This window comes from Eptatretus burgeri, chromosome 15, assembly GCF_056783735.1.
Source record: "Eptatretus burgeri isolate ZD-2024b chromosome 15, Ebu_testis_v1, whole genome shotgun sequence".
In the NCBI taxonomy this organism is placed as follows: domain Eukaryota; kingdom Metazoa; phylum Chordata; class Myxini; order Myxiniformes; family Myxinidae; genus Eptatretus; species Eptatretus burgeri.
The window spans coordinates 33,911,135-33,930,367 of NC_140975.1; the positions used below are offsets into that span (position 1 = coordinate 33,911,135).

The 19,233-nt window shown below is 41.5% G+C and overlaps 1 protein-coding gene across 5 annotated transcripts in view; it reads left to right on the plus strand.

Annotated features, from left to right (window-relative positions):
* The window catches only part of CNST (consortin, connexin sorting protein), an 85,359-nt gene that overhangs the window by 38,384 nt on the left and 27,742 nt on the right, over nt 1–19,233 (plus strand). For all 5 annotated transcript variants that reach the window (XM_085857433.1, XM_085857430.1, XM_085857432.1 and 2 more), the window contains 2 exons: nt 2,500–2,530; nt 10,978–11,047. In XM_085857433.1, the coding sequence (XP_085713559.1) occupies nt 2,500–2,530; nt 10,978–11,047 (101 nt within the window). The remainder of the gene's footprint in view (nt 1–2,499; nt 2,531–10,977; nt 11,048–19,233) is intronic.

A 19,233-nucleotide genomic window follows, 5' to 3' on the forward strand; every position in this document is an offset into this window, starting at 1 on the left:
TCTCTCCTGCTGGTTAAACACTTAATTTGACAACCTTTTCATATTGAAACATCATCGTAATTTTATGAAGTCCCGACACTAATTATAACGTTTTCATTGCCGATTGCACGACATCAATACTTAATTTTCTGGAAGTTAATAGTGGGTTTGACAGACGTGTTTGTTATCCCTAAGGATTGTTTTTTGAAAAGGGGGCATGTTGTAATCATGTTTGTCTGTCCGTCCATCACACTATCTCCTCCTAAACGGTTGTGCAGAAATTCACCAAACTTGGTAGTTCCAGTATGATCACATGGCAAGAAGGTGCAAATGCAGTATCATTTTTGGTAGTCTGGGGTGGGGTCATAATGTCAAATACCAAAACAATGCAATTATGGGCACATTTTAAAATATTTTTTAGTGAACTTCATGGATGCAATCAACATTGGGGGATGCATGAAATATGTCACGTTTTTTTTTGATTTGACCCCTGGTTCATGACTTACAGGGGTAGGTGGAGAATAGAGGTCACAGAGGTCAAAACAAGAATTTCTTTTTTTTAACTCAAAATTTGACATTGGGTCATTCCTCGTGGAACTTTTTGTCATCTTTAAACTTTGCTTCAGGTCAAAAGCATTGGAATTTGCGAAGGCACTCCATCGACTTTGCTCTAGTTTCTATTTGTCTATCTTTATTATTGATCAAATTATGATCTCTCGAAAATGAGGATGATCACAAATTCTCTGGATAAATCTCTTCGAGTCAATGATTTCAAGAAAGGATGGACAATAAATATATTTCTGCTTTGGAGAGAGAGAGAGAGAGAGAGAGAGAGAGAGAGAGAGAGAGAGAGAGAGAGAGAGAGAGAGAGAGAGAGAGAGATAGAGATAGAGATAGAGATAGAGATAGAGATAGAGATAGAGATAGAGATAGAGATAGAGATAGAGATAGAGATAGAGATAGAGATAGATAGATATGCAGATGAGCAGTAAAAGATAGAACGCTCACCGACTTGTATGTGAGGGTGAAGTGATAGGCTCATAGACTCAGCTTCATTGCGAGATATTCCAATAATCTTAAAGGCCTTGGTTTCCACAGCATCAAGGGATGAGCAAGATGTGAGATGGGAGCCAGCCCAGAGGGGAGAGCAGTACTCCATCAACCTGCAGATGAAGGCCTAGTAGGTAGATAGAAGTTTAGGTGTGCCACGGTAGGATTTTGCATGAGGGAGGATCAGTGGCTGGCTTTGGAGGCCAACTTTGAAATGTGGTTTGCCCAAGAAAGATCATGGCTGATCGTGAGAACCTGGAGTTTGAATGATTGAACATCCTCAAGAGGATTGTGAAGAACGTAGATAGGAGGGTTTGCCAGACTGTCCTTTCAGAGAGAGACAATGCAAGTGTGAGATGTGTCAGGATTGAAAGACATATTCCAAGTATTTGACCAGGTTGTGATTTTTTTTTTCAAGGTCTGAAGACAGGGAAGGGGTTGCAACCTATCTGTCTGAAGGATGAGGGATGTCATGGCAGAGGGTGGAGTCATCAGCAAATAGATAGAGGATTTTCCAGAATCAGAGTGATCAATGATGAAGATCAGGAACAAGACTGACCGAGTGCAAATGACATGACGATGTGAAAAGGGCAGAGAGAGGAAGTGCAATTTTAGGCTTCTGCCAAATTCAGATGACCTTTTGACCTCTGATGACCCAGATATTTAATTCATTGAAAAATTATGTTGTACTTATACTTTATGTTAATTACTATTCATATGATATGAAGATTGTGAATATAAGAGCATAAGTAGTGTAGTTGTGCCGAACTCCATTTTTCATATTCCTTATAATAGAGGCATTTTAAGATTCAAACACAGTATTTTAAAAATGGCTGTATCCTATTATTAATTTGCAATTTGTTCTTGGCTTTGACACCTATTCAATTTTTTTTTTTACTACGGTCCCTACACATCAAAAAGCTACATATATCGAACAAACAGTTTCAAATGGAGACCTCACTGCCATTAGAACATTTAAATTGCATCAGACATGGCAATAAATGCGAATTTTTGCTCCCAACTTACTGGCTCAATGACAGAAGACACCATTGGCATTTTTGCCATCTCAATCCCTACCCCATTTTGTTAGGATGGAAAAATGCTCAACGATGGTGTCATCCTGCAGTTTCTGGTTCAGGAGGCCCTAAATGTGCAGAAACCATAAAAAAGATTGCATGTATCTTACTTTAAGTTTAGCATTTCTGCTACTTCACTATAGTTGTATATCAAATTCAAAGAGATCAAGTAGCACCCCTTTTATTGGAACAAAATTCGGTTTTTCAAATTCAAAAATTCGATATTCGTTCACTTATTACAAATGCTTTTCACGGCTGAATACGGTTGGTTCTATTTCTATTTTTACAGGAATAACTTGAACTCAAACTAACTGAGTTCATACCTTCGAGATTCATAATTGGTTGTTTATATCGAGTTATAACTGATGTTTCTTGTTTCGCTTTACTCTTTCAGGGAGAGGCAGCAGCTTCATGTGCAAGACGAGGTAAAAAATTATATTGATTACAATATATATACAATTATATACTGTATATAGTTTTAACGATGAATGTTTGAATTGCTTTCTTAATTGTTTTAAACCAGTGTTAGTTTAACTGTCAGGAACACAATGTGGGTGGTTTACAAAACGTTTTGCAATTGCTTCCAAAATATTTGTTTTTTGAGAGTTTTTCCTTGGGGAATGGAATAAAATTAAATAATGTTTGATAATTTGATTACCTATATCTTGATGAGTGCACCTCCTTTATAGTCATTGTTTTTCCAATGCTCCCTTATCTTCAGTACTCTTTTTACCTTGCTTAAAGACAATTTCTGAGCTGATGTACTTTGTTGAGTTTCATTGACTCACAAAGCCTAAGGCCAAATGAAAATAACAAAATGATTTGTTTCTGGTGACTTGTATCCCAAGAATTAGGGTCAGAAGGTCAGAATTTTTGTTGATATTAATGGGTTCAATATTTCTGATCAATGTAACTGAACAAGTCATTTGCTTAGCTGAAGGAACGATGAATTTATATTGCTGTGTGCAATGGCTCCATATCAACTGCAACCGCAGCTGGCACAGAGACCAAACATGTTGAGATTAATTGCGTGAATGATGATGCATAAGGCAATTTGATTGCAAAATGTACCCGAGCAGATAATGCATGTTGCGCTGAGTAGGTTTTTCACAATGTGTAGTCCGAGTTCTAAATCACGTCGGTTATTAAGATTATAATTTTGCCAATTGAATCCTCCAATGATACTCGATGAAACCAAAACGGTTTGCACGTGAAATAATACAGGTGGACACACATCTCGGCCTTCAGAAATCTAAATGAATATTTAATGAACAGAAGGCACACAGAATCCTGGACGGAGCAAGACAATAATAAATAATCACAACACCAAACACCAGTGAAAGAAACTGAACTGGGCTAGCTGAAGATAAAGCAGACAGGCAGAAGTCTCAGGTTGGATGCCAGCAGAGCAGGCCCTGATAGGGAGCAGGAGCAGGCAATGGATAATAGGCAGTGTCTCACCCTGGTGCTTTAACAGTCTAACACTGAGAGCAAAACTTGCTGAGGCCCATGCGCAGGACCAACTGTTCGTCTAACCACGCCAAGTCCTAGGGGAAAAGCGAGTACCTGACACTTCCTTTACCCTGCTCTACGGGAAGGGTCAATCGCCAGCCTCAACACCACAATAATCCGAAGCTCAATTTCCCCATGTGAATGGCCAGCTGCAGAGGAAGAGCCTTTTCCCTTTGAAGGTGTGAGGGAAAATGCCGGATCACCATCTCCATCTCTCTCACATCAGCAAACTCTGCTTGTGACGAGGTTGAATGCCTCAATTCTGTTTTGCTACTAAATATTGTTCCAAACTGCTCCTAGACTCAGCCAATATCACTGCATTACATAAACATGGTGAAAAAACGGATCCCTTTAACGACAGACCCATTAGCTTACTTTCATATTAAAAAGGTCATGGAGTCATATTAAAAAGGTCAAATCCACCATTGCAGTTGACATTAAACTCTTCCTTTTCTCCAACAGCCTGATCTCAGACCATCATTTCAAATTCAGACCTGGCCACTCTACCTTGGACATGCTACTTCTGACTCTCCCAACAATGGATGGAGGCCCTCAATCTCAGACATGAGGTCAGGGCTGGACATATCTCGAGCATTCAATATAGTCTGGCACTCCACCTTACTCTCCAAACTCTCTGCCTATGGCATTCAAGGCCAAATCCACACTTGGCTTCTTGACTTGCTCGACTCTCATAATCAATGAGTGGCCCTCAAGTGGATCCTGTCATCTCCTCTTTCTGTCATGGCTGGAGTACCCCAGGGCAGTGTCTTGGGCCCAGTCAAATTCCTAATCTTCAACTATCTTCCTGACTCTCAGGAATATCTTAAACCTCTCCTTTAATTTTCCATTTGTTTTCTGAGGCAAGTGGTCCTACGAGTTGTTCAATTGGTTTCATCACTCTTCACCTTCCTTATACCTTAATATAAAAAATAGTAAAGGTGTGCAGAAGTGTCAACTTCATTCCTCAGCTTCTTCAAGAGTACAGTTTTACACCAGAGCCTACACAAAACGTTTGGATATATTTTTCTGTGGACTGTTTTTTTTTTTCCAACATCTGCAAGGAAGCAGACTTGTCGAGATGAGATAAAATATTCTTGAGAGGCACAGCAAGTCAAAAGAATATGTGAATGCAATTGTTCAGGCTGATGTATTCATATGCTTCTATGATGGAAGACAATGGCCTTATCAGTATTTTGAAGCTGAATCGGAGAAAAAGAAAATGAACAAATAACACATGATTTGCAGTGCATTGTGTAAAAAGGGAAGGTTCCAGACCACTTGATTTCAATGCCATTTTGCATTACATCACTGAGTTGAATGCTGTCTTCAACGAACACCTGAATTTGAGACCACTCGTTGCACAGTAAACTCTACTATTACTACTTATTTATTAACCACAATTAATCCTACCTCCTTGTGTTGTCAGCTGGGGGAAGTTTTGACCCAGGTTTTCACAAACTGGCTTTCCAGGCCTAATGTTTAGCTGGAGCCGATTTGGCGAGGATTTTTTTTTTTTTTTAAACCAGGGTACAGGGGATACCTTGTCTACTCTTTCTGAAAGACACTGAAAATATTTAACATCCACCAGTTAATGCAAGTAGCTTGAATGCCCAGCTTGATGTCCACACAAGGGAGGATGCATTTTGTGATACTGCTGTGAAACACAATCTGACAGTTTGTTGTTGGGTTGGGAATCGAACCCTGACCTGACAGCAGAGTTGGCGACTTAGACTTGAGTTGCAAAATTTTGTGACTTGCGACTTGATTTGGACTTGACGAAATTGAATTGAGACTCAGATTTGGGACTTGGTGTCTCGAGACTTGTGACTTACATGTGACTTTTATAGTGACTTGTTCACATTGTTTGGAAAATAATTGTTGAATCTATATTTAATTTAAACGGGGTTTAAAATAAATGGTGATTTTTCAATGACGACATATCCCTTGTACGTGCGTATGTGCAGTGTGTCAGAGCTTACAGCCGCCGGGTCAAACACCATTCTCAACTTGGGTTTAAAGGGAGTGTCCACTCTCCAAAAGCACAGAGCACACCATGTCCAAGTGGCAAGCACCAGTCTTCCCAACATGGGAAGCGCAAGTTTAATCAAACTATGTAATAAACATTCCTGTCAAATCGAGGAAACTTGGCCCCTGATCGATAACCCCATGCACGCCCCAAACATAAAATGATTTTGTGATTATCGAAATATCATTTGACTTGGATTATTTAAACTTCATCAATAATTGTAAATTATATCATGAGTTGTCTTTTTTTTTTAAAACAGAAACCTAAAAAGGTACGGTATCTTAAAAAGCAACAATTGAAGTTAATATGGACGGTTCATTTTCCCAGCGTCCCACCCCCTTCCTGATTCCCCACCTTCCATCTTGATTAGACATTTCATTTAACGTACATAATAAATATACAAGTGAATTATTAAAATCTTCTTTCCTGGTCCACCTTGAGTGCTTTGGTTCACTATGTGTAAACTCTTTAAACACAAGCTGAGGTTACCAACTTGTCTCGTGTACAGTACTTAATTATGTTCAAGTAGGTACACTAGATTATGAGAAGTAACTTTACCATAAACTTAATTTTGTGGGGGACAAAGCAAAAAAATTTCCACTGTATGAAGTTGTCAAATAAAAACTTGAGCTAAACAGCTTTTCAGAACCTCCATTGCAATAAATGGAGCCCTGTGTTTTAATACCTTGATAGCTTCCACTCCACTTGGCTTAAAAGTAAATGTGGGACGAGACACAAGTTGAAGTAATACAGTACTACGGTGACTTGGGACTTACTTGAGACTTGGCTCAAGTGACTTGTTGACATCTCTGCAAGACAGATCAAAGGTAAGTGTGCTCCCTCTGTGCCAAATTGTCAGTTAGATGCACAGTAAATATTGTCACAAATTCAGAATGGGCTAATGCACTTGATAGGTCTATAAATTCAAAACAAAGTTCTGGCACAAGTGAAAGTGGTGAGATTCTTCAATTTGATTGCAGACTGGACCACTCAAACTCCCAGGAAAGAGTAGATAGCCCTGGCAGTAAGGTATATTCTTTCAAATATGGAAACAAAACTGGAACTCAGAGGAGTTTTTATTATGTTTGTGCAAGCTCTTGCAGAAGCATTTCTTTTTGCAGAAACCAACTTCTTGGGCCACTGAAAAGGAATACATGAATTGTCAAGGGTAATGATAGAGGAAGCAATATGAGTGGGCAAATCCGATTTAAAGGAATGCAAGCCAGAATCAGTGTTGTCCTTCCTGAAGCAATCTGCACTACAAATTCTGAACATAGCAATTGTTCATCCTGTTCAACATGAGAGTTTGAAAACACTTTTGGCACTTGTGGGAAGACAACAGGATTTGCATCCTCTGCAAAGCATTACGATGTGTATTTAACAGAACTGAAGAGATTATTGAACTTGCCATTTGACTGCAGAGTGCAGGCCCTGCCTTCAAAAAATGGTTCTTGTGGTCCACTCCTTGGCAAAGGATGAAATATTGTTTAAAGTGTTCTGAATATATGCCTCATCATTATTCCAACTTATCCCACTTTCAGAAGTTGCATGTTAGCCTACACTTCCCACCAAAAATTTGTAGTATAATTTTGGGTCACATGAAAATTTTGGTTGCCCACTCCTGATTGATTCCAACACAAACATGCACAATGGCACCAGCTTTAAGGCGGTGCAGCCACTGCATCTACTTGCTGTCCACACTACGTGAAATATGACTTCTTGAAAGTCGTCTTTTTTTCAACTAGTCGAGCCCATCATCTCCTCCACCCATGTCCTCAGGCTCACTGTCTCCATCATCGGCATTAGTGGGAGTTGGTCGATCTTTATTCTCACATGAATGATGTGAGCATAATTACCCTCACTGAAGGAGAGGATATTGCATTTGGGTCCATTTGCTTGTTTGTCCGCACAGAACTCATGTTTTTCAATGCAACCGCTTGTCGGATTGAGACTAAATTATCACCATTGATGCGACGACTCATGCAGAATATTTTAATAATTATGAGGTCATCGGTCACGTGATTTGGCAGCCATATTGTTTTTTTTCTTTAAAACCTTCAAAAATCTTCTTCTCTGAAATGGCTGAACCATTCATCACTGCCAGCAGTTATAAAGTGGCAGTTCTAATTGGGTCTCTAATAAATTACATAACACACCAGTACACAAATGCCACACAAAATACACCACACACAACTCCACAAACACCACGCAACACACCACATAAAACAAGTCCTGCCAAGGGTATGCAATCTCTGATTGCTCTTTTTCTTGTTCTGTGCATGGAATGCGTAAAGACACGTAGTGTTTGTCATATGCCTCCGCTATTCTGCATTTTTACTTTTTGTATGCACAGAATGAATGTTCAAGGATGCTTTTTGAGCTGATTGCATCTGCATCAGTCAATTCTCAGGGTACCAACTGCATTATTTATCAGCTTCCATCCCTGTCCAACAGGAGGTGGAATACTGTATCTGGGTGCTGTTCTAAGCTATGCTTGTAAATGGTGGCTTGGAAATTGGCTCGCTAAATATGCTTATGCAAGGCATCTCAATTTGGTCACACAATATTATCTGTCATGGTTGCCAAGGAGAACCTTGTATATCTAGCATCATTCATGTTGAGTATTCCGACTGACCTTTGAGTTTGTAGACAGACTTCCAGATCTGACAACATGTATTCAGTTAATGTGAATGATTCCCCTCGAGATTAAAATGCCAAACACAATGTTGGGTTGTCCATAAATAATTATCAGTTTGATCGCCTTTGTCTTGCGTTTGCCATAAAACGAACGAACAGAGTCACATTCAGTGAAGCAGTGGCGGCCTACCAGAGACTTTATGATGTCATCTCCAAAATGTTGTGCAATAGCCTGGAGATGAATAGGCCACAGATTCTCATCTTTCCCAGTGTGGAAGTAGAGCTGGGAACAACCAATACTTGAAGTTAATGTGATGGTGATGACAAACACATCCGTGTCAGGACTCGTGATAATGATACTGTCGCCACCGGATTTGAAATGTAGCTGGCATGCAAGAACATCCTTGTGTCTGCCTCTTCATGCAAACAGTACAGGTCTTCATTGTCTTTTACAAGAACCATTCCATCTTGTGGAATGATTGCACGGTAGAGTTCTCCATGTGCCACAGTTACTGTCACACCTTTCAGTCTTCCAACATCGCACTTGCTCTGGAATTTAACCAACTGCTCCTTGATGTAACTATGTGACAGGATCTTCATCCACTGTTTTGGGATTGGTTGGTCTGGCTTCTCAATCTTGATTTTCTTGGTGCTGCTTGCTATTCTTCATTTGCGCTCTGCATTTTTGATGCTGACAACTGGATATATGTCCATCACAAAGTGTCCTGCAGTTTAACCATGAGTGCAAGCAAAATTCAACAATTGTTGGAGATTCTTTTCAGCAAGTTGACTGACGAGGGACACTGGGGAAGCAGGGAGGGGGCATGGGACACTGGGGAAACAGGGAGGGGGCAGGACACTGGGGAAGCAGGGAGGGAGGTGGGACATGAAGGAAGCAAGGTGGGGGCAAGGAGTGATGGAAGCAAGGGGGCGGTGGTGTGTGAGGGAAGTAAAGAAGGGCTGGGTTGTGAAGAAAGCAGAAAGGTGGAGTGGTATGGGGTGGAAGGACACAGAAGTGGTGTATGCAGAGCAAGCAGTGCAGGGGAACCCAGGTGTGAAGATGACATGTGGGAGGCTTCTGACATGAGTGAGTTTGTCAGGGTAGTCTCGTATACATTACAAAAAGGGTTGGATTTAAGTATTCCAAGCACAGAGAGACAAAGACAGACATCATGATTGGGATAGCAATGCTGATTAATGGCACAAATAATGACAGTGCTTTATGAACACGGTGATGAATATAATTTGAAATGTACTCTGAAATTATTAAATTAACATTTAAATAAACCTGTATTTGATCTCTATTTTACTTGACAAACTCATTTAATAAATATTGGATGTTTACTTGCCATAACTTCGATTAAATTCATCACCACAGACAAGACACGTGTCCGGAGGGAAGAGGGGGAGGGCGGGGGCAGGGGGAAAGGGAAGGGATGAGCAGTCTTGCAGTATTTATTTTGTTTAAAGTTGAAATCCCTGGCTACACCCTTGGTTGGGAAAGTTGTGGTGTCATGCTTTCTTTTGGAGTGACATCTTGGCAAGAACTGGAGGAATAATACAGTAAAACCTGTTTTTTCTTTTCTTTTCAGTCACCCCTTCCAGCCTTTTACTTCTATCGCAGACTACTCTTTTGATTGAAATATTCAGGAATGAAATTCCAAAACAGCCTGACTATTTAGCAATAACAACTTCCTGTTACATAACAACTGTACAAACCTACAACTGTACAAACAAATTTTTAATGAATGCTGGTTAAAATGTGTATTCTGACGAATATTTTTCTCCAGAATTTTTAATGATATGATTTAAAAACTTTAATTTTTTTTTTCTTGCATATATGCCATAAGTTTCTCCTGTAATGCAGCAAAAAATTAGAACGTTTAAGAAGCTTGTGATAAGTTGTAACACCATTGACTACATTAGGCCCATTTAAGAGGCACAGAGACCCATCACTGTATGGTGTGTGCGGAAACAAGGCTTTTGTGCAGGTGCTTATACACATTTGTGTCCCATGCATTAAATTTAGACACTTATAACCAACCACCTTTCATTCTAATGGGTGCAGTTATACAAAAATGTCACCTTATGTTTCAATTTTGTGTCTTTGTAAACATGGGAAGTGCCGACTTTAGGGTGCAGTATTTCAGTCAAATTGTACCATAGTATGATTTGTCCCAATAACAGTGGTCTTGTATCAAGTTCAAAATGTAAGAGCAATATATGTTTAATATGTAGATTATGATTGTGTATGCTTTGATTATTCTTATTTTGGTTCTGAAGTTAAAGTTTTGCCCATTCTGGTGGGGATTAAATAAGTAATGTTGAAACTTCTGTCTTTGGTACCTAAATGAGCCTGTCTCAAAATTGGAAGCACCCTCCCACCCACCCGTCAGCCCCCACAAGGGTCGTTGAATATTATAACTTTATGAAAGACTTCCACTCTTGTTTGGGCACATCCAGCAATATGAATAATTTATTCTTGTTGAAAACTTCTGAAATGAAGGCACGCTCCTCTTTTTGAACTTTTCCTCATGTACAACTTGATTTGCTTACCGATTGTACTGGTAGAATATCATTAAAATTGAAGATCAATCAATTGTACACAAATGGGGTTGGAGGGAAACTGTCGAGATTTGTGCACGTAAAATGAAAAATTTCATGCTCATTCCCGTGCTGCTCCCGATCTCGGTCCAGGACTCTTTGGAAGCCCCAGCACAGGACATTGGACCCTTTTCTTGTGTGCCAGAAGAACAACCAAACTCTGGTGAGGCTCAGTAAATGTCTTCTTGTGTTTGAAGAGCTTTTTTATTCTATTTTTTTTTGCATCTTATCTCCAGGTGCACTGGTTAAGGTATCACTGATAAGGTGTGTACATACACTCATTGCATTATATCCACTCAGATCAAATCTCTATTTATTTTTGTTCCTCTTAAGCTTTTATTTTCCTTGCCTTTACTCACTTTATATTCTATTTATTCTGACTTTCCTCCACATTTAATTTCCATCTTCACTTTTTCTTTAATTACTCAGTAGATGTTCAATTTTTTTCTCACTTTATTTCTTCCTCCATTTCTGTTCACAAAGTTAGTTTTTGTTCAAAAAAACAGATTACTGCATTCATATCATCCATCTGACATTTGCTCAGTGGTTGTAATTGATGACCATTTCCTTTTTATTTTATTTTTTGCATTCAACTATTTCATAACTTACCATATTTAATTACTGAAAGGAAAAGCATTCGTCCATCTGTGGGTGTGTCTGTCTCGTTTGGGTTCCTGTTGTCATAGAATAATAAAAATGGTGCCATTGGAAAGAAAATAATCAATTAACTTGGAAGAAAAATTAGTGTCCGTTTAATAATAAAAATGCTCGTTTTGAAAGCCCATCTTACTTGAATGGAAGAAGAAGAATCCGGATCCTTGAGCTTTAATGTAGCTGTTAGGTTTAATGTAACAGCTGTGGTGGTACCCTCTCTGTGCTGCGGTTCCAAGGGTACAACAGCAGGAACCCTTTGGAATAAAGTGTGACACACATGGAAGGAGCACACAAAATTATATGTAGTAATACTTATTGAAGTGATATAAAAATATAAAAGTACACGTCAGGAGCACACAAACAACAACCACAGTCATGACGGAAACGGCAAGAACAACTACATGTTATAAAATATCATTTTTTTGCTTATTTCACTTAATTTTACCACCTTATTGATATTCACATGGACATGCAATATGTTTGTGAAGTACTGTCGGACCCCGCTATTTGCGGATTCACGACTTCTGCACCCCGTGTATTCACAGGTCATAAAGTGAAAGTGTGACATGCTTTGACATTCTTGTATTCGTGTTTTTTTTTTTTTGTTTAAAATTCTTTTTGTTAAACACTTCAGGACTGATCTATCTCCACCTGGGAAATTGGAAGTCTGCCAACATCAGAGCATTAGACAAAAAAGGTGCAAAAACGGATCCCATTAACTGCAGTTTAATTAGCTAATTATACTTCCAACCATAAACAAGGTCATGGAATCAATCATCACGGTTGCCATAAAATCATTCCTTTTCTCTAACAGCCTCATCTCAGATCATAAATTCAGATTCAGACCTGGTCACTCTACCTTGGACAAACTGCTTCTTCTCTCCTAACAATGGTGGAAGCCCTCAATATCAGACATGAGATCAGGGCCATCTCTCCAGACATATCTCGAGTTTTTGATAGTCTGGCATCCTGCCTTCTTCTCCAAACTGTCTACCTATGGACTCCAAGGCCAACTCCACTCTTGAAGTACTGATTTCTGACTCTTCCACTCTCATAGCCAACGTGTGGCTCTCAATGGAACCCTTTCATCTCCTCTCCCTGTCAAGGCTGGAGTATCCCAAGACAGCGTTCTAGGCCCCATCTTATTCCTAATCTTCATCAATGATCTCACTGAATCTCTTGAAAATCCTCTTTATCTCTTTGCAGCCTATGTTTATCTCTGTAAAGCATTCGATTCAGTGAATCGGGATGTCCTCTGGAGGATTCTTGGTCTTCGTGGGGTGCCACGAAAACTGATCGATCTGATGTCTGAACTCTACTCTGGTACTGAGAGTGCTGTGAAGTGTGGTGGTACCATCTCTGACTTATTTCCAGTTGTTACTGGAGTTCGTCAGGGGTGTGTACTGGCCCCCACACTTTTCAGCACTTGTATGGACTGGATCTTAGGGAGGATGTCGGAGAGATCAAGCTGCGGTGCATCGTTTGGGAATGTCAAGATCTCGGACCTTGATTTTGCAGATGATTCAGTCATCTTTGCGGAGACTTTAGATATCCTTTTGGGGGCCCTCGAGGTGCTGACTGAGGAGTCGGAGCTGCTGGGATTACGGGTTTCTTGGGTCAAAACTAAGATCCAGGCCTTCGGTGACATCTTGGATGCTGCTGTTCTGTCTGTGTCTGTTTGTGGTGAGGATGTTGAGGTCGTGGAGAGATTCACTTTCCTTGGCAGTGATATTCATGTCTCTGCTGGTGTGAGTCAGAGGTCAATAGACGTCTGGGTCGGGCCTGGGGAGTCATGGATTCACTGGATCATGGGGTGTGGCACTGCCGGTACCTGTGCGGGAGGACGAAAGTCCGAGTCTTCAGGTCCTTGGTACTTCCAGTCTTGCTCTATGGATGCGAGACTTGGACTCTGACCAAGGATCTGAGACAGAGACTTAATTCCTTTGGTACCAGGTCTCTTCGGAGAATCCTTGGCTATCGCTGGTCAGATTTTGTGTCCAACGAGCGGTTGCTGAGAGAGACTCGGATGAGATTTGTTACCTGCATAGTCCGTGAGCATCAGTTGCGGCTGTATGGACATGTGGCTCGTTTTCCTGACGCTGATCCTGCTCACCAGATTCTCTCAGCGAGGGAGTCTCATGTGTGGAGGAGGCCGGTGGGCCGACCACGTGCCTCGTGGTTGCAGCAGGTTGATCGGCATCTCAAGGAGATGGGGATGGGCCTGGCATCTGCCTGGGGGATGGCCAGACGGAGGCCCCTGGAGTACCGGCGGAAAGTGGACGCAGCGACGCGCTGTTCTGGCACATGCTCCCATACCTGACCTGACCCTCTTTGCTGATGACTCCACTCTCTGCTGTGAGATTCTGATTTCAGCTTTGAGGATCAGATCTCGTGGACTAAATAAGTGTTGAAATCTGGAGTGAAATCTAAAAATTTAAAGAAATTACCGATTATTATAACTAAGTGTGTATCATACTCGTGGGATATGCTTACACATCGTTGGTGGACGTTGGAGACCCTGTGATGTCAGTCCCTTGGAGTGGGCGTGCTGTCGCCGGCACCCTGAATGGATTCTGGGTTCCTGCCCTGGCTGGCAGGGGGGGGGGGGCGGCATTGCATCAGCGGCACAGCCATGTCCTCAGCCGATGGTGCTACCCTGCGGCCTTGTGCTGCATACGAACAAAGAACCATAATTATTGTGGAGAGAACTCATGACATTGCTGTTACAATGGATTTCCAGCAGGATCTTATGTTGAACACCGGTTCAGGCCCTTACATGAGGTTCTGATGGAACTGTATCTGGATTAGATCACTTTGTTGTAGCTTGACTGAGATAGCCCAGGTCACAAAGGATCTGCATCTACACTGGACAAATGAAGTCATGTAAAGAAAATATTGTATGAACATAATTTTTTGATTTTGATTAACCATACTCTTCACAGAGTGTTGGTGCTGCCGAAGCATTTTATTGGCAAGGGTTATACTGGCTGAGTTGCTATTGCCTTCCCAGCACTTTGTCCATGCTCTATCCATTGAAATAAATTCTGAGTGTTAAGCAAAGAAGCAGCACATACCATTTTAAAAGTCTTTCACATGACTCAGCTGGGATTTGAACCACCGATATCCCAGACTCAGAGTGGACACTCTAACCATTACACCACCGAGTTTGGTATGAGCACAATACACTACATGGCCAACAGTATGTGGAGACAGCATCTTGTCCAGCATCTCATTCCAAAATCATGGGCATTAATATGGAGTTGGTCCCCCCCTTTGCTGCTACAACAACCTCTACTCTTCTGGGAAGGCTTTCCACTAGATGTTGGAACATGGCTGCAGGGATTTGCTTCCATTCAGCCACAAGAGTATTAGCTTGGGCACTGATGTTGGGCGATAAGGTCTGGCTCACCGTCAGCATTTCCAATTCATCCTAAAGGTGTTCGATGGGGTTGAGGTCAGGGCGCTGTGCAGGCCAGTCAAGTTCTTCCACACCGATCTTGACAAACCATTTATGTATGGACCTCACTTTGTACACGGGGGCATTGTCATGTTGAAACAGGAAAGGGCCTTCCCCAAACTGTTGCCACTATGTTGGAAGCAAAGAATCATCTAGAATGTCATTGTATGCTGTGGTGTTAAGATTTCCCTTCACAGGAACTAAGGGACCAAGCCCAAACCATGAAAAATAGCCCCAGACCTCAGACCCCAGACCCCAGACCATTCGTCCTCCACCAAACTTTACAGTTGACACTATACATTCGGGCAGGTAGCGTTCTCCTGGCATCTGCCAAACCCAAATTCATCCGTCGGGCTGCCAGATTGTAAAGCAAGATTCATCACTCCAGAGGACGCATTTCCACTGCTCCAGAATCCAATGGCAGTGAGCTTTACACCACTCTAGCTGACATTTGGCATTGCGCATAGTGGTGCGAGGCTTGTGTGCAGCTGCTCAACCATGGAAACCCATTTCATGAAGCTATCGATGAGCAGTGCTTGTTCTGACATTGCTTTCAGTCAGTTTGGAACTTGGTAGTGAGTGTTGCAACCGACGACAGTCGATTTTTCTGCACTACGCACTTCAGCACTCTGTGGTCCCGTTCTGTGAGCTTGTGTGGCTTAAGGCCCAGTCACACCTTGACGTTTTAGCCAGCAATGGCAACGTATTAAAATGTATGTAAAACGCTGGCTTACGTTGAACTTTTGATGTTTTTTTTTAAAGATTCGGATGTATTCATAACGACTTGGTCTTATGCTTAATGTATTAGTATCGGACACAGAACGTTTCGTTGTGTTATAGATAACTTATACCAACAAATGCTGAACCTGTTGTCGGCCTTCACAACCTATGCCCAACGATAGTCTAACTTATGCGTAGCGCTGCACGCATCGCCGACGATGACGTGGCGTAGGTGATGAAAAGGCTGCTGCACAACGATTCAAATCATAACCGCCGCAGAAATGGAAGTGTCAACATCGCAGTCACACCTTGGCGATCTTGCCAGCGTATGCCGACCTCTGAAAAATGTGTCTAAAACGCTGGCGCACGTCGAATACGGTATGGGTAAGTTTGGTCTGCGTGAATAGAACGCTAAAGTATGCTATCATACGTCGTATTAAATGGAGTACGTCTTGTAATTTTAAACATGTTTAAAATTTTACGACGTACTTGCCGTATGACACATGCTCCGCATGCGATGGGAATAAGTTGTACGCACGATATGCGATCGTTGACACACATCGACACACGTTACTTGTAAGGTGCTCATAAGTCGAAACACGTCAAGGTAATGGTTAGCGTCAGTTTTCCAGACTCCCGGGTTTTTTCTTCTTCGGTATGACAGTGTTCAGTTTACAGTGCGGTTATGGTTTAAATCGTTGAGCGGCAGCCTATTAATTATATTATATTATAACCGCACTAGAAATCGAAGTGTCAAAATCACCATCATACCGAAGGAAGGAAGAAAAAAACAAAAAAACAAAAAAAAAAACAGGGAGTCTGGAACATTGACGCCAACCATTACCTTGATGTGTTTCGACTTATGAGCACCTTACAAGTAACGTGTGTCGATGTGTGTCACCAATCGCGTAACGTGAGTACAACACGTAACTCATAGGTTTGAAATAAGTTTTGGGTATGCTAAACATTACCTCGACGTGTTTCGACTTATGAGTAACTCACAAGTAACGTGTGTCAACGATCGCATGACGTGCCTACAACTTATGGCCAGCGTTATGCGGAACGTGTGAGTCATACGCTGGCATAAGTCTTAAAATTTCAAGCATGGAAAATTTGAGGACAACCGAAAAGTACAATGTTTAAAGCCAGCGTACAACGACGTATGGCAGTGTTTTTCAGCGTGCTCTCAATGTTATCAAAACTTACCCATAACGTATTCGACATGTACCAGCGTTTTCGACAAATTTTCCAAAAATCGGCATAAGCTGGCTAAAACGTCAAGGTGTGACTGGGCCTTTACCACTTCGCGGCTGAGCTGTTGTTGCTCCTAGACGTTCCCACTTCACAATCACAGCACTTGAAGTTGACCAGGGCAGCTCCAGCTGGGCAGAAATTTGACGAACTGACTTGTTGGAAAGGTGGCATCCTATGACGGTGTCACGTTGAAAGTCACTGAGCTCTTCAGTACGGCCCATTCTACTGCCAATGTTTGTTTCTGGAGATTGCATGGATGTGTGCTTGATTTGACACACCTGTCAGCAATGGGTGTGGCTGAAATAGCTGAATACACTAATTAGAAGGGGTCTCCTTATACTTTTGGCTATGTAGTGTAGATACAAGTTGTAACACTTGATCCACAACTTGTAAAAGCAAAAAAACTTCCCATCAGCATATCAGAAGAAAGATGTGAAAAGCCACTGATTTGACCAATGCAAGAAGGTTCACGATTGAAGATTTAAAAGTTGCATCGAGGAATGAGTGTAGGAGTTCCATGTTGCACACTGCATGATCATCTTCATTTCCACACACTCTTTCTCATCCCTTGTCCAATACTCTTCTCTTATACAAAATTTTAGAGTGTCTTTCGCAAGCTCTGGTTTTCTCAGTTCCACCAAAATCCCTTTCCTTGCAGCACACTTCAAGGTACGAGTTAATTTTCTTCTTGTGAGCGTATAGGTGCAAAATGGATATAGCGATGTGAAAGAGTGAGAAAGCGAACGACTGCATCATTTGCTCCTCGTTTATCTCACCTGTGGAACGAACTTTCTCATTCTGTTCAATCCTGTTCTTCCCTCCAGGCCTTCAAGACAGCTGTTCACCACCCATCCATACCCAATATTTTGTTTTATATCCAAATCAACCCTCCCCAGGACCATCTTTTTGCAGGTTTTCATGTGATCGGGTTTCTAGGTGCCCCTTCACACTGTCCTTAGTCGTTTTTCTTTTGGTTGTTGTCCATATCTGCTTCTTCCTCAGTTTTCCCTTCCATTTCTGTGATTGAGAGTTTGCACCTATATCCAGCTTGTTCACCTCCTTTGTCCTCCTCCCTCTCCACTTACTCTTTTTATTCCTTATGTTCTTTCTTCCTCCAAGTCTCCCTCTATATTTGTCGCTCTACCCTGCTGATCGTGTGCCCCCCCCCCCACTCCTCCGCCCTCTTTCCACTGTCCTTTTCATTCTGTTATGTCCTGCTCTGTTCTGCATTACAGCTCCTCCAAGAACCTTGACTCTGTAGGCAAAAAAAGCACTAACGAACCGTGCTTCCCCATTGTCTTGGGGCGCTCACCTGCATTTTTTTCATTTTCATTTACAGACACTTTCTGATGGTTCTGTGATTTTTTTTTTCCTGGTGTATTGGTTTCGATGTCTGGTGGCAAACAAAATTACCATGTTCCCCCATTCTCAGGTTGCTCACCTGCATCTTTTTCATTTATTTATTTTTACTTATGAAATCTAAAGATTTCGTAAGTATATTGATGACTTCCGTTTCTGTTTGTTTGTTTGTTTGTAGGCACGATAACTCGAGAACGGAAGTAACTACCAATGTCAAATTACACCACGTGATTCAGGAGGGTGATGGCTAGTGCTGATTAGATTTTGGTCAAAATCGGTCAAAGGTCAGGGTCACAGTGAGGTCAAACATCCAAAAAATGATAACTCGAGAACGGAAGAAGCTACCAATGTCAAATTACACCACGTGATTCAGGAGGGTGATGGCGAGCGCTGATTAGATTTTGGTCAAAATCGGTCAAAGGTCAAGGTCACAGTGAGGTCAAACATCCAAAACATTCGATTTTTGATGGTTTGGTACAGAATCAGCGTAGAAACTTCTGGTTTGCGTCGCTACCTTCTCTCGAGACAGCTTTTATAAGACAAGGTCAGAGGTCAAGTTGACGATTTCGTAAGTACCAGTCTATGACTGCTTGTTTGTTTGTTTGTTTGTAGGCATGATAACTCGAGAACGGAAGAAGCTACCAATGTCAAATTACACCACGTGATTCAGGAGGGTGATGGCTAGTGCTGATTAGATTTTGGTCAAAATCGGTCAAAGGTCAAGGTCACGGTGAGGTCAAATATTCAATTTCTGATGGTTTGGTACAGATAACTCGAGAACGGAAGAAGCTTCCAATGTCAAATTACACCACGTGATTCAGGAGGGTGGTGGCTAGCGCTGATTAGATTTTGGTCAAAATCGGTCAAAGGTCAAGGTCACAGTGAGGTCAAACATCCAAAAAATG